This window comes from Leptidea sinapis, chromosome 33, assembly GCF_905404315.1.
Source record: "Leptidea sinapis chromosome 33, ilLepSina1.1, whole genome shotgun sequence".
Lineage (NCBI taxonomy): Eukaryota > Metazoa > Arthropoda > Insecta > Lepidoptera > Pieridae > Leptidea > Leptidea sinapis.
In genome coordinates, this window is record NC_066297.1 from 7728723 (window position 1) to 7745670 (window position 16948).

At 35.4% G+C, this 16948-nt stretch overlaps 1 protein-coding gene across 3 annotated transcripts in view; it reads left to right on the forward strand.

The window, feature by feature from the left end:
• LOC126974703 (protein diaphanous) overlaps positions 1-16948 on the forward strand; it is a 72292-nt gene that overhangs the window by 26500 nt on the left and 28844 nt on the right. For 2 of the 3 annotated variants that reach the window (XM_050822284.1, XM_050822283.1), the window contains exons 3-12: positions 3842-4015; positions 4631-4732; positions 6077-6273; positions 10330-10495; positions 11345-11485; positions 12218-12326; positions 13208-13319; positions 14215-14343; positions 15571-15701; positions 16690-16871. In XM_050822284.1, coding sequence (XP_050678241.1) covers positions 3842-4015; positions 4631-4732; positions 6077-6273; positions 10330-10495; positions 11345-11485; positions 12218-12326; positions 13208-13319; positions 14215-14343; positions 15571-15701; positions 16690-16871 — 1443 coding nt within the window. Of the gene's footprint in view, positions 1-2610; positions 2744-3841; positions 4016-4630; positions 4733-6076; positions 6274-10329; positions 10496-11344; positions 11486-12217; positions 12327-13207; positions 13320-14214; positions 14344-15570; positions 15702-16689; positions 16872-16948 lie in introns of those variants that run through there. The other variant, XM_050822285.1, reaches the window with a different exon arrangement.

Sequence of the window (16948 nt, forward strand, 5' to 3'; positions counted from 1 at the left end):
ATGCGAATCTATTGTCACACAGCGACGGGGAAAAAACAATTATAATACATATTAATACAGAAATTTTTAATCGTATATTAATTGTAAAATAAATAAATGACCTTTATTGCTGTTCTAATTTTACATAATACTAATGAAATAAAGTTAAAATTGCCTTTAAATAAATATCGGCAGTTACTTTGGTTCATCTTGTCTTCCGACATAAGCCTCCTCCAAAGATTTTCATTCTGTCCTATCTTTTGCTGTACGAGTCCATAGTTATTAATGCCGCTATTTTCTTACCCCCTTATTCATAATAGTCTGCTAACTTAAAGCATTGCTAATTCTCACTCTGTCTTCTTCTATTGATCTAAGTCAGAATGAGAAAAAGCACTCCTTAGCGGCTGTTTTAAGTTAGCGGACCATTATGAATTAGGGGGTTAATGTCGTCTTCTCGTCTCATAGGCTGTCTACCTCTATTTCTTTAGCTGTCTAGTGGTTGCCATTCAGTCATTAGTCCTGCCCATTTCTCTCTTTTCTCTTGTCATATCGCCTGTCCATTTCCACTTTAATTATTAATTATTAATAATACGTATAATCGTTTATTTGTAATAATTATTAATAGACACTTAAATAAAGAAGTACTAAAATCACTCGTGTCATCGTTTATAATAATATTTACACGTAAGCTTCTTGGCCGCGTCTTAATATTAAATGAGGACTAAGGGCGTAATCACACGGCCGATGCGATACTATAAAATTTTATTATTATATTTCAGTTTGGGCTGAGTTTATCTTTTAATGTAAATTATGTAAATAGAAAATAACTTTTTTTGCCGTGCACTGATTTTGTAAAAACAACCCTAATGCTTCTACAGACTACGCTGAAAGCATTCGTGAAAGTTGTAGTCTTATCCAGTCTCTCCAGTAGTGTTCTAGAGATTGGCGTGTACAAAAATAAACAGAAAGACAGTTTTTTGGTGTAGGTTTTCTCACGTTGTTTTCCGTCACACGTCAAATACCAGTGTGAGGCTCAAATACCACAACGACGCCTATTTCTGCCGTGAAGCAATAATGTTTAAGTATTACTGTGTTTCGGTCTGCTGGTAGCAAGTGAAATTACTGTGCAAATCAAACTTGACAACTTATGTCTCAAGGTGACTAGCGCAATTGTAGTGCCGCTCAGAATATTTGGGTTTTTCAATAATCCTGAGCGGCACTCATTTTATAGGGTAGGGCGTATATATATAATATATTATATTAGATTATATTAGTATATATATGTAGTATAATTATTATCAGCTGAACGTCCTACTCGTCTCGTCCCTTATTGTCATAAAAAAATACGTATATATGAATCTTAACTCTATCCTTTGCGCCACCTCAGCTTTTTATTCGCTCTATTTCCAATATTGTTTATTTATTAGTTTATTGAATTAGGCGTAATTTTTTTTATTTCGGCGAAATCCATCATTATCCAAATGTTGTGTGTCTTGTTGAGTGTAAATGTTTCGCCTCTACTCGAGGCATCCTCAGGAGATGTCGACTCGCCAAATTCTGGCACGAGACTGAGACTTTGAGTACATATAGACTATAGTAGCGTATAGACGACCTGAAAGCCCAATAATGCGTAACTAACTATATTTTTCAATGTGTGCTTTACCACTTACTACTAAACCACTCGATTTAATGTTCAAAATACTAAGGAGGTAATGTCAAGCTTGGCTGATTGCTTACGACTAGTCAATCAAAATCGGTTACGTCACACGAATTTCATGAGTTTTGGATGTTGATTTTAAAATTATTTTTAAGCTAAAAATCACAAATAGCAGAACTAAGAAAACAGCGTTGTTTCAAGGTGCCAACAAAACAAACCTTATAGTCATGCAAACAGAGTTGCAACTATTTTTATGTTATTATTTAGTAGGTATGTAGTTAAAATTTTGTGTTGTATTACTTACGTGTAAAATATTATATTCCTCCCACCCCTTGTCACATAATGTCACACTTCGTCGACCCCCTCCTGACCCAGAACGTGTGACGTAATTTATGGATTATGCCCATTAGGGCAAAATGTCACTTATGATGTGAAAGATTTTAGCACCTCTTCGGATAGATAGAGCTTTAATGAGAAGAAGTGACAAGAATCTCATTGCCACTCTTTTATATCGATATTTAGAGTTTCAGCATTTTATATTATATTTTATATAATGTGTGTAGAGTGATGCACCAAAATTACTCCTGTAAGTTAAAAAAGAAGTGATGAATCATAAAAAAAAACTCAAAAGAGTTAAGAGTGCAGTATCAAAAGACAGTGTATGTATCCGCAAACCACAGTAAACAAGGAAAGGTATTACACGAGCAATTGTATATAAAAACTTAATTAAAATGGTATATTGTCAATATCTAATTAAAAATGTCCGAAGACAGGACCGACCACGCACTGCTCGTTTACGAGCATGGCGATAGTTAAAATTCAAATATTTTTATTCAAAATAGAATATGAAATCACTTATTGACAGTCAAAAACTGCCAACCATAACCCAGATTCCCTCCCACGCATATATCCTCCGAATATCTTCGCTATTCATGTAGCGCATTCCTTACCCGTGAGAAATGACAAGCATCAGCGCCAAAATTAGTAGATGATGCGATTTTATAGAGAGCGCACGTCTTTGATGTGTGCAGCAGTGCTATCCGCGAAGTGAACATGGATACGATCAAAGTTGTCGGCGATTTTGTCCGAGAGAGGTCGCCGTTTTCGGTGAGTAGAGGTCATGAGTGCAGCAATACTCTGTACAGGAAAAACACTAGAGACAGCAATGTATCATTGGTAGGAGTGTTCCGATCCTGTGAGAGGTCAGCCCGTCTGTCAACACTCCCGTGGAGGTGTTAAGTTAGAATCATAAAACACTCTCCACATTACGGCGAGACAAAATTTAAAATGTTCATATGTGCTAGTTTTGCAGATGTGTTAGTGAGCTAGTGAAGTGTGTAGTATTTTGCTTTTGGTCCATTCCTATGACAAATATTGATAAACGGCATCATATTCACGTATACAATATTTTATTATCGAACACAATATTTGCTGCGTAACTAAAATGTAATATTTAGTATTTTGGTGCATATGTTCCACGAAAATAAATATCACGAAAGTTGTATCGAAGAATCAGTGTTTACCTGTAAAATGTTTCTTTAGTTCGCTTGTTGTTATATGTAACAACACAATCTAATACAAAACACGAAACCATTGTATTTTTTAATTAATATCCGTTAAAACACAGAACAACAACGATGAAAACAGTAAAATGAAAATGCAGTATAATTTGACAGGAGACTAATCGACACTAAATTGTTTCAAAACGGTTTCATGGTCTTCATCTATTCCGTCTCTTTCTCACACCTCAGTTTTAATGTAAGAATAGTTATCTCACTTTCACACTGGGTTCGTCTATTACGGTAGTATAATAAGTTTATGGTTATAATTGACGTCATGTGCGTTACTCATGTAAAGCTATATATAATCAATGTATTTTGTGGATTTTTGTTGCATCATTTTAAATAATATATTGGAGTTGAAATAATTTTTTCAAAACGTTGAAGCCGTAAATGTTGATTTAAAAGGGTGGGAATAAGTTTCTTGCCACTTCTTCTCATTAAAGCTCAACCTTTGTTGAAGTGGCTCCAAATGTAAAAAGACAAGAAAACTTGACATTTGTTATGTGTATTACAGCCATTGTAAAATACTGTATTGATTGAAAAGAGTGGCCGTTGAGTTTCTTGTATGTTCTTCTCACGAGCACTACTTACTCAATTATTCCAAATTAATAACATGATATAATGATGTTTTGTTTGTGAACAGCTGGACACATGGTTTGGGCGACCGAAGAAGGCGGGGGGTGGTATGGAGCGAGGGTACGACACGGTGCCGCGGGCTGAGCCGAGGGTGGAAGACGAGGAGCCGGCTGCCGAGTACACCAGTAAGATTGACGCGCTGGATGACGAGCAGCTGGAGCGAAGGTTCGAGGAGATGCTGGTGGGTCAAGGCAATAAATAGCTCCTCTATCGTAATTTAAAAAAAAAACATTAAGGTTATTTTTTTTACTATAATTACATAGGTAAATATTCAAAAGTTTTAGTGCAAATAAATGAAGGAGACTGGATTTAAATATTAATGAAAAAAGTGATTTTAATTTCTTTAGAATCGTTGTGAATTGAAAGTCGATGAAACGAAAAAGCGCGACAGTAAAAAGAGACATATACATAAATTCATACGATTGAACGTGGGAGAAAATGAGAAAGGAAGCATTATACGGTGTTTTGGTACCAGACGATCATAGTTGAAGAAGATATTGTCTTATGTATCATGCGAGTATACCTTAATATAATCTGACGTCATCCGCCCGATCAACTACATAGACACCAGGAGAACATAAATATGGTAGCGGTGATAGTAATGTCTTTCATAGCGGTTGAAATCATGTGTCATCCTAGCAACATGTACCAGGACTTCATATGCAGTTTATAGGTTCGTGCACAATGCACGTTTCACTTCTGACAAGTGTAATTTGTACGCACGCAAATTTTTAGCTTTTTTATTTTAAAATTTTCGTATTTCCCATTTTTAAGAGTGCAATATTAATGGTTTCAGACGGATATGAATATAGGCGAAAAGAAGAAAGAGCCGCTACGGAAGTACTCGAGGGATCAGAAGAAGAAGATGCTCGTTGCGTATAAGTTCGTTAATGCACAGGTACTGTCTCAAATAAAATACTTACATATATGAACGTACTACCAGAGGGGTAGGCACAATACAGTAATAAAACAGTATTCTAACTTCATATTAGAGCGTCCGAATCGACTCACACACACATACACAACATTTACACGGCCGCTAAGCAATCTTGGCGGGACTAATCTATTGAGTGCCAAGCCGTACGCCGCGGAGAATGGTCGCTGTCCGAATTAAATTAGCTGCGCAGAGGATAGAAAGAATTCTCAATCGTCAATCTTTTTGTATGTACCAACCCTTACGCTCCGCCCGGACGTAGGTATAAATTATCTTAATATATATAAACTAGCTGACCCGGCAAACGTTGTTTTGCAATATAAATTGTTTTGATCTTTTGCTTGCTAGTTGATAAGAGATGGCGCTAGTTGTATTCATTAGTAACAATCACACTTCTTTTATATTTAGTATAATTCACACTATAGTTTTATAAATAATAGCCTATTTGTTATTCTGGTGTGTAAGCTATATTATTGTAAAGTTTCATCAAAATCTATTCAGTAGATTTTGCGTTAAAGAAGTTCAAACATACATCCAGACATACAAAACTTTCACATTTATCATATTAGTAGGATTACGTGACACGTTGTTTGTCTGACTTCTAAACTAATGAACGATTTTTTATGGGGATTACTTCATGGAGTGCAGTTTAGTCCAACTTTAGAGATAGGATAGTTTTCATTTCGATTTGGGACCCAACATTATTTTTATTTTCAATATTTGTTTTGTATGAACATATTTTCTATGAGAAAATTTATTGACGCACGGTTTGATAGTTCTGCCGTGAAACAATTTCATTATAATAACAGGGAGCATATTTTACGAAATAATTCTTGATGTTATGACAATTCATAAAAAAACAGTATTTTATTTATTATATACAGAACAACGTCTGTCGAGCCAGCTAGCATTATTATATAATCAAAGAAAAGGCTGAGTTACGCGAGTTCTATTACTTGTATTGTGACTGAGACATATAATACACTATCATAGGTTTATGTATATCACCTGACCGGTCTATTTAGGGTGAAAAACGATAGCACGGAACACTACCATCTTGGAAACACCAGAAGAATCATTGGTGCAGAGTTTATTTCTTTCTTGGTTCCTTTGTGTGTTTTGGAACACTCTTTTAACTCTGTAAATTGAAATTATATATCAAAATTCTCATTCATTGGTTGTGGTTCAGTAGACATATGAGTTACAAGGGGCTTGGTAGCTGAAGTATGATACAAATGGTCTAGTTGACCAGCTAAAGTCAGGGTGTCGAATTTGCGTGACAGTATAGCTTCAATAATTATATTCCAGGAAGGTCGCTCAAAGTTTGAGAAGCCGTCCGACTACGTGTCGTACCTCAACCAGCCCGAGCTGTCTGTGGGTAAGCTGCACGGTTGCCTGGAGAACCTGAGGATATCTCTCACCAACAACCCGCTGTCTTGGATCGAGGAGTTCGGCGCGAAGGGCATCGAGAGCTTGCTGACTACTCTCAACGTCTGTTATACCAAGTGAGTACGATTGATGAACGATGCTACTGATCGGAGGAATCCATTAAACATTTTTTTATTTGTGTAAAGTGAGTTTTTATATTATTTCTAATGGTAAACTGTACAGTGTCATTTATACAGTCACAATGATTGATATAAGTACATACTTCATTGAATCTTTGTAAAAGTCTATACCAGTTGTTGTGGAGCCACACATAATTAAATTTAGGTAAGGTATTGAAGGTTCATAGAAATATTAGGTACCTAATACGTTATGACGACATTACGTGTAAAGTACCATCCGCATCACGTAGACGTCTGGCATTCCACAACCGCGCGTTTTGTTCGAAATTTCTTGCCTCGCACAGCCACTTTGTGGAATCAACTACCGGCAGCGGTCTTCCCGAACAGATACGACTTAGGTACCTTCAAGAAAAAAGCATCCCACCTTAAAGGCCGGCAACGCATTTCTTGACACACCTGTTGTTGCGGATGTCCATGGGCGGTTGCCTCACCTCTCCCCATCCCGTGAGCCTCTTGCCCGTTTGCCCCCTCTCATATAAAAAAAAAACGTATTAAAAACTATATTGAAAAAGTATTAATATTCTATTATAAGTGTAATTAGGATCTTAACTAACCTCTAATGGCCCTACAAATAACCTTGGTATAAAGTTATACGTCAGTATAAACTAGGAATATGCAAAATGTTTATAAATAGACATTTTTCTTATGATTGGTTTATTCAGACGTATAACGTTTCCCGCTTTGTATTGACAGTGTTTTCAGCGATAAAGTCAACATTTTGCATATTCTTGGTTTATTCTCAGGCATAAATAACTTTATACAATGTTTATTTGTGAGGCCGCTAATGTATAATGTATAAAAATTCTAAAATTACCCTTTCAGTATTTTTAGGTTTTGTAAAAAAGTTTTTCTTTTCCATGCTGCTAGCGGAAGTGGTTTTTATCGGTAAGATTTAATTCAAGATATTTTGTCTATGACAGAAGTCAGCAACTCTGAATAAGACAAAAAGTATGCATACCCAGCTCTATTATATTATTAACTAGCTGACCCAGTACACTTTGATAGTACCTCCTCCATTCTATGTTGGAATTGTTCATATGATGCAGCGGGGGGCGGTATACCCTTACAATAATAAATTGCTCTAGTTCTATACAAGCTATCTGAATTAGTTGTTCTATAGAGAGATTAACAATATCTCTTCTATTTTTACATTTTAATCTATTATTAATAATAATTAGGGAACCTCCATGTATTGCCCTACTTCTACCAAACGAACTACTGACTACTTTATGTTCTCTAAAACTAAACTGGAGCTGATGACTCTTACGCCAATGTTCTGTAATACATAATATATCTATATTACAGCAGCTCAAAAACAGTTCAATTTCTAATTCCTTACTTGAGATACCTTGTATATTCTGGTGAACAATATTTATGAGCTTTATATTATGAATATCTATAGCAGTAACATTTATATTTGGTGAATGTTACCTATTTTGTATGATATTGCAAGAGTTGTCCTCCCTTGTCGAATAACTTAATTTAAATTAATTGAAGAAAAATCTTCATTGTTATATTTTTGTACATTAGTACTAATACATTCCCCAATAGGGGCTTGTATGTCGATTATTTTACAATTTTGCCCAATAGAGGCATGTTTATTAAATAATACTACAGAGGAAGTAGTTTGTTGACTAAGACTATAAGCTACTAAAGTAGCCAGCTGTCGCTTAACTCTAAATGATAGGTATAGGTTACCATTGGTTATTTTCAGTTTATAATTAATGAATTTATTTATGTCAAATAAAATTAAATTTTCATTGTTGTGGAATGTCGCATTATACAAAGTTGTATTTAATTTAAATATTTTTCTATTTTGCTCCTGTGTCAAATCCGATTTGTATAGCCATCATAGTTAACAATTGTAGTAAATCAGTTAAGTAACAAATGTAAATAACTATTGGTAGCTAAAATTAAGTTTATTTTTTACCTTCTGAGAAAGTTAGAAAGATACAAAGATTCTAATTAGTTATTCATTTTAAACTATTCTTTCAATTTTATTACTGAATGACGACATTAAATAAAAAATAAAATTGTTGTTTTTGTTTAATTCAAAATATTTTCATATTTATTCACCTTTTAAACCTTCTCTGTACTTCCACAAATAATTCAAGACCAAAATTAGCGAAATCGGTCCAGCCGTTATCGAGTTTCAGCGAGACTAACGAACAGCAATTCATTTTTATATATATATATAGATAAATGCGAAGTTATTCAAAATTTAAACCTTTTGGCGTGAAAACTTCTTAAGCATCCTTGAGATATGAAAGTCGATGAAACAGAAAAGCGACAGTAAAAAGAGATGGACAATTAATAGTTATTTATGCAACTGTTGTGTAATAAGGGGTATTAAAACACGTATGTGATAATAGTATCACATGAGTATTTTAATACCTAATCATCAACAGTTGCATACAAGACTTTATCTACACCCAGAATCTGAATCCTCTAAAAGATTCTGGAAAAGTTAGCTTACTGCTAACATTAAAACACCAGTCCTAGTAGTAACCTAATATCATTCATTACTGATTATATACAAATAAAGTAAGTATTAATGAAACAATTATTTATTTTAGTAGTAATTTACATTTTGTATAGTGCAATAATTAAAATTCACTCGAATATAATGTTCTTTTGCAGCGTTTAAAATGAATCGCTAATTTTTTGTTAACAAAACAATAAAAATATCGAAGAAAAATGGCGGGGATTCGAATAACCTACTTTTTTTTACAGCGCGCGTCGTTCTGGTAGTGTGGAATGCGCGTAAACGAAAATGTTCTTTTTTTGAAATTCATACAGATACCACGCATCGAGCAATAAGAATGTGGCTATCTGTTGAAATTCTTTGCGCATGAACGGAAAAAAAACATAGGAGTGTTGTTATGAAATTCAGTACAACATTACAACACTCGTTTGGATGATGTAATGGTTATTAGAACATTGGGTGTTTTAATGTTGGCAAATAAAGTAAATATTATAAAATAACAAATTCTATCTCTGAACTTTTTATTGTGTTTGGCTGTATGGCTCATTTTCTTTGCCTACATACATTTATGAGTAGATACGTTAATGCACTTGTGCACAAAAATCGATTTTGTGCAGCCTATATCGTGCACAAATAAGCAATTACAGAGCATGAGAAGTGAAAAATAAATTCTTTCCATAGGAAAAAAAACACCAAAGCAGACCATAGAGCGACGTTTTTCCTTTTAATTGCTAAACAACGCAACATTTGTAGTTAAAAACTTGGATGATTTATACGTCTAGATAGACTGTGACAGCCTCTCTTTTCAGCAATTCACGCACACTAAAAACTAAGTGACTTCAGTATCTCGAGTGTAAGACGTAGCTTGTCACGCACACTTAAGTAATAAACCTGGCCTGTTTTCATGCGTTGCCTAACAGCAAGAGATTCTCTAGACGTATAAGTTACTAAAATTAAAAAGTTTGTATTTTTACTTGTAACAGTCGTGTTCAATAAGTGATTTTAAAATCCTATGTAGAAAATATTTTAGTTTTCAATTTTACTTATACCTGATGATGTAATGACCTGCAGTGATTCTCTACTACCAAAGAACCCCCTACCCTTGTCCGTTGATAAAAGGTATAAAAAAGGTAAAGGGTATTTATTTTCTCAAAATTGATTCCTTTAGAGTTCTTTTTAATGTCATTTCTAATAACTACTAGATACTACTACCGCTTCGGAAACAAATGGCGCTCAGAGAAGAAGCGGCGCGAGAAACTCTCTAAACATTCCTTTTTTGCGCTCTTTTACAATATTGTACAGTCATTTCTATCGCTATAAAATAATCACAATCTAGTCCCAGGCTGTCCGGTCATTTAGACATTCAGCAGTGGAGTAATAGGATTTACGACATAGCCATTTTTTTTATAAAACATTTAAATTTATTTATAGATAATGCCTAGTGGCTGGGACTTTATTATAGAAGTGTATACATTCAATGACTGACATAAAAAATTGTATCGTTCCAGTGACTCGCGCTACGACCGCGTGCAGTACGAGTGCATACGATGTCTGTCCGCCATCTTGAATAATACAGTGGGCATTCGCGCCGTGTTCGAGTGTCGGGAGGCGTTGCCTGTGCTCGCGAGGAGTTTGGACGCCAGGAAACCTCACTGCGCCTTGGAAGCTGCGAAGGTATGGATACTTGGTAGTGGGATGCCGTGCCTCGTTATACAGGATGCTGGCTATATATGGGTATCATAACGACGCCATTTTATTATACTGTATAGCACCGTTGATATGGCCGCCGCGCGTACTTACGCTTTCTATATCTGGAGTGAGACAGGCCTGTTAAAACCTAGGTTACTTATATTTATAATATGTCTCTTAGCTCCATGAGCCTTGCTACATAGGCCTCCTCCAACATTTTCTACTGGTTTCTATCTGCCGCTACTCTTAGCCTGAGTTCATTTACAGCTCGTCTTCCCATTTTCTCACAACTAAGGTCTTTCCATCTTCTCACATTTTGACCTCGTCTCCCATGCCCATACCAGACAGACACCAGGCAGACAGACAGGTACCAGACAGTCAACTGTTTCCTCCATTTTTCTTGCTGATAACGGAGCAAAATGTCAAGTCAATCTCCATTTTAATTGTTCAATACGTAATAGGATGTCTGTAAGTTTTATTTTATGCCTGATTATTTTTTATTTCTGACTGTCTTTTAGCTTTAGCTCTAGAATACACCTTTCCCATAGTTCTCTAACATTTTCCCAGTTTGTCTCTGATTTTTTGTCAAAGCCCAGGTTTCACAGCCATTTGTGATACAGGGAAGAAAACATGAATGGAATGTCTTTTTTAATCTTAATGCCTAGTTCCGTCCGTGCTTTTCATAATTTCATTCAAAACACAATATTTCTTTAGGCAATTTTTGTTCATCTAGGCGATACAGGACACTAATTCGAGCTATCTGTCCGTCTGTTAGCTTTCACAATAAATACTATATTATAACTTGTATTATAAAGTTGTATCTTTTGTTTCTAGGTGCTAGCCGCAATATGCCTCATACCAAACGGCCACGAGAAGGTTCTAGAAGCAATCACAATGGCGGGAGAGTCGAGTAGGAAACCAAGACTGTTGCCGATAGTTGAGGGACTGCATCCGAAAGCACCAGAGAGTCTTAAGGTTTTTTTATTTATATTTATTTACTAGCTGAATTGGCAAACATCTTGCCATATAAATTATTTTTACAGTAAGACTGTTTCTTGGACATTGCAACATTACTTTATTTTTCTTAATTAAAAGAATTTTTCTAAAACAAAAGCCTAAGTTACTCCTTATTACATCAGCTACCTGCCAATAAAAGTACCGTCAAACTCGGTCCAGCTATTTCAGAGATTAGCCGGAACAAACAGACAGACAGACAAAAATTGTAAAAAATGTTATTTTGTTGTAAGTACCGTATCTATATTCATATACATGTAGTGAAAATTGGTTATTTCAATATTACAAACAGACACTCCAATTTTATTTATATGCATGTGAACAATTATGACGACAGTAGGAGAACTTTGGTTCTCCTACTCTGTGACTTTGGTCGATGACATAGCCGGATGAAGTGAAGTAGCAGTGGGCAGGGCACATAGCTCGATAGACAGATGGCCATTAGGGTAGTAAAGTCCTCGAATGGCGAACACGTACCGGAAGTCATACTGTGCATTATTGCAAATAGATTTTTCGTTTGATTAATACATTATTGGAAATAAGTTGTAAAAATAAATTGTAATGAATAATTTCGTTGTTTTTAAACTTTATGAAACTTCAAATTTTAATGCTAAAAGTTCTAAGTTTCAACTTCTATCGGCATTCTCTACAACTGTAAGTGATTTAGTTACAATTATTATATTTACATTACAGAACGGCTGCATGCAACTCATCAACGCCATAATAACCGAACCAGAAGAGCTAGAGTTTCGGATGCACTTACGTAGCGAGTTTATGAGAACTGGACTCTATGACCTTATAGGTAAGATTCATTATCTTATGTTATATTCTTAGATCATTAATACGTCTAGATAGACTGTGACGGCTGTGAAAACGTGGAAAAAAAATAGAGGTGAACAGTTAACCTCTATTTGAGCATTGCACGCACACTAACACTAAGTGACATACAAATTGCAAGTGTAAGACGTAGCTTGTTACGCACACTAAAGTATTAAACCTAGCCTGTTTTTATCGGTTGACGAGCAATAAGAGACTCTAGACGTATAAATTTTCTAATGCTATATTATTGTTTTGTATTAGATTATGTGTTATCATTCTGGACATACACTTAAGGCATAAAAAGGCAAGAATTATTTTTGATGTCACTTGAAACACTACCTTCGTACCTACCTTCCTACCATGTTACTTCGGAAACAATTGGTGCTCTGAGAGAGACGAAACAGCGCAAGAAACTCTCTCAGCATAATTTTTTGCACCCTTTTTAATAAAATGTACAATTATTACAAAAGTTATTGCTATAAAATAATAACAATCTAGTCCCAGGCTGTCTGATCACTTAGATATTCAGATGTGGAGTAGAACGATTAACGACGGAGCCATTTTTTAACAAAACATTTAAATTTATTTGAAAATAGTGCCTGAAAAGTGACTGGGGCTTTATTATAAACGTGTATAAACATAATCCTTAAAAAAATTATGTATCTCTAATCTCTCTAGCTCAGTAGTTTGGGTCTGGACTAAACCACTGGGCTAAGATCTGTATTGTTGTCTCTTTCTTACACACTCTCACCACCCTTTATTTTGCCTTTTAGAGGTCCCGGGCTTTGAGTCCCAGTGGTCTCTAACCAATAAACTAAGATGTGGATATATAATAATACTAAATACGTGGTAAATCTTCGATAGATGACCTGCGCGCCGGCGCGGCAGACGGCGGTCGGCAGATACAGATGAACGTGTTCGACACCCACGCAGCTGCAGATCAGGACGAGTTTCTGGCGAAATTTGATGACGTCAGGTGTGTGTTAGGTATCATTTACTTAGAGAATATGCGCGCATTGATAAGGGGACCGACCGACGTCTTAGTGACGCAACAACGACTTCAGAGACAGACGGATACTTCAAAAGTATGGCAGTTGTAATTGTAGAGCCTGCAGATAGAAGTGAAAACCCTTTTTTATGAAAATAAGGTACGAGACGAACAGGACGTTCAACTGATGGTAATTGATACGCCCTGCCCATTACAATGCAATGCCGCAAGATTATTGAAAAACCCAAAAATTCTGACACTACAATTGCGCTCGTCACCTTGAGACATAAGATGTTAAGTTTCATTTGCCCAGTAATTTCACTAGCTACGGCGCCCTTAGACCGAAACACAGTAATGCCCATTACTGCTTCAGGGCAGAAATAGGCACCGTTGTAGTATCCATAATCTAGCCGGCATCCTGTGCAAAGAAGCCCCCACATGTGAACTCCCTCCCACTCCTTGATAAGACACTCCCACTAAACCATGACTTTATGATTGGTGTTACATTTTTCCGACCTCTTCGAAGCTTTTTTTGTGTAGTGCAAAGGATTAGTCTTTACTTTTCACCCACATATCGGGGCAGCAAACATTTTTGATTGAGCCACTGCATAAAATCAAAATAGAAAAGAAGAACGATTCTATAGTTACTGTAACCGATTTTAATTAACAAGTCGTAAACAGTCAGCCACGCTTGGCATTAGCTTCTTATTTTGAATATTATTAGCTATTGACATTGTCTAATCAATATTGGTCACGCTGTTGCTGTTGTCGGACTGTCAGATCGTTTATGGTTTATACGCTTGTAGCTTTCATTGATTATATTTTTATAGGATAATAATATGATTATATTAAGTTATATAAATTATCATACATTTATTTCTAGAGTGGACTTCCAAGATGTTAACGAATGCTTTGAGCTGGTGAAGAACTTGGTGATCGACACTCCCGCGGAGCCGTTCCTACTGTCCATTCTACAACATCTGCTGTTCATCAGAGATGATGAACAAATCAGGTGAGTTCATCTGTACTTTTAATAGTAATTTTATGTTTTACTTTATAACTTAGATCATTCATTTATTTAAAACGTCGAAAAAAAATCGAGGCTGTCAGTTAACCTCTATTTTGAGCAATGCACGCACTCTAATACGAAGTGACATACAAATCGCGATTGTAAGACGTAGCATTTCACACACACTAAAGCAATAAATTATAACAAGAAGAGGATAGCTATAAAGATCAATAACAATTATATGACCTTTATATCTATCCACCTAAATATTGTGTCAAAATGTTCGATGAGTGAGTTACTTGAGTATCCCGGTATGTACCAACTTTATTCCGATGAATATGTCAAATCAAGTCAAAATCAATGTATCCAAATTTTGTGAGTTATCTTGAGTGAAAATTCCGCTTATAATTGTCTTCAATCAATTGGATACGTGTTTCGCCTCTACACGAAGCATCCTCAGGAGATATTAACTCGCCAAATTCTTGCACGAGACTGAATTGAATGAGCCGGTAACTTTAAAGCCTTGTCCCATGATTTGGTGTGTTGTGATTGGTCGGCTGTTGTGACGTAATACTCCCGGATGGAATACGTAACAATGGTGAAGAGACCAAATTTCTTTGTTCATTCAACAATGTAAACATGTTATTTTTGTGTTTTATTCGAATTGATTGAAGACAAATCTAAGCGGAATTTACATTCAAGAAGGCTCACAACATTTATACAAAATAATATATTAAACAACTTGAAGCAGAGTATGAATGTTTGTTTTCAAGTCAGGCAGGATGTTTAAGTATGTATAATCTCTTAAGTATATCGTTGTCCGAAACCCATATAACAGGCACATAATTTGTGAGGAGGTTTTTTTTTATGAAAATAAGGGACGAGACGAATAGGAAGTTCAGCTGATTGTAATTGATACGCCCTGCCCATTAAAATGCAGTGCCAATCAGCATTTTCGAAAGACCCAAAAATTCTCAGCGGCACTACAATTGCGCTCGTCACCTTGAGACATAAGATTTTAAGTCTCAATTGCCCAGTAATTTCACTAGCTACGGTGCCCTTCAGACCCAAACACAGTAATGCTTACACATTACTGCTTCACGGCAGAAATAGGCGCCGTTGTGGTACCCATAAACTAGCCGGCAATCCTGTGCAAAGGAGCCTCCCACTGATAGGTGCGTCGATTGTTAATAATTATTATAACTAATAGTAGTGGATGCATGTTTTCAGGCCCGCATATTACAAGTTAATAGAAGAATGTATTACTCAAATAGTGCTTCACAAAAACGGCTATGACCCGGACTTCAGACTGACGCAGAGGTTCAACATTGATGTACAGCCTCTGATAGATGGTCTCATTGGTAACAATTCATATTTTTTTTTAATTAATCCTACATTTACTATATAGTTCCTCGTTTAGTTACATACCAGAAATAGTTAATACGATAATGTTTAATTAGGGGCCATCCTTAAATTACGTCACACTGTAAGGGGAAAAGGGGGAGGGGTTGTGACGAAGTGTGACGTTGTGTGACAATGGGCGGGGAGGGGTACCGAATTTTGTGACATGACATTTTTTCATAATGTAATATTTTTTATCTAAGTATTATAACACTAAATTTAAACTAAATAACTTTTAAACTTGTAAATATATTATCATAATCTAATTGTTTTATGTTTGATCAATTGAAAATGTTGATTTTATTGAAAAATTATTTAAATACAAATAATAATAATTTTGGAACATTGCTGTTTTAATAATTTCATAATATTTCTTAATGTAAAATTGCGAAAGCTGTGACTAGGACGGTGGTTGGGTCATAAAATCATGAAATATGTGTGACGTAAACTATGGATGACCTCTCATTTATTTATTTATTATAGACACACCAACAAGCTATTCTAAACTAAACAAAAATAAGAAATATATAATACGAACATTATGAACAGAATAGCTTTCTTACAGGTATGTACAGCTGTGTAAGGAGTCATGTATATATTTAAAAAAAAAACTATTGAATATAATCCACAATCTGACACAGTTTTCTTATTCACGTAAGGAGGTGATTGGGGTGAACTATTTTTGAGTTATCATGTTTTAGAGCTTTTTTCAAAATAAGTCAAAATTGTAATATCAAAAATATAATAACTCTAAAATGGTTAACTTTTGCATGCAAGGGGGTTGAAATTATAACAAATATTCACCCCTCTCACCAACGCCTAAAATAAGTTTGCATTTAAAGATGAAATAAATAAAATGGCGCCTTTTGCCATTTTGAAATATTTTTCGATATTTAGAAAATATTAAATTAATCTAGGTATATTTATAACAATCAATTTTTTTCCCAGAAAAATCACGTGCAGAAGAGGAAAGGAAGTTGGAAGAGTTAAAATCTAAGTTGGAAGCTGCGATCGCTGCGAGACAGGAGGCTGAAGCGAGAGTCACGCACTTGGAGGATAAACTGCAGAACGCGTCCACACCTAGCGGGCCGGGGGGCGTGACGCACGGGAATATAGCCGCCATTGCTAAGGTAAAAAAATAAATACATATATATTGACACACTTTTACACAAATTATTTTGCCCCAAACTAGACATAGGCTGTACTG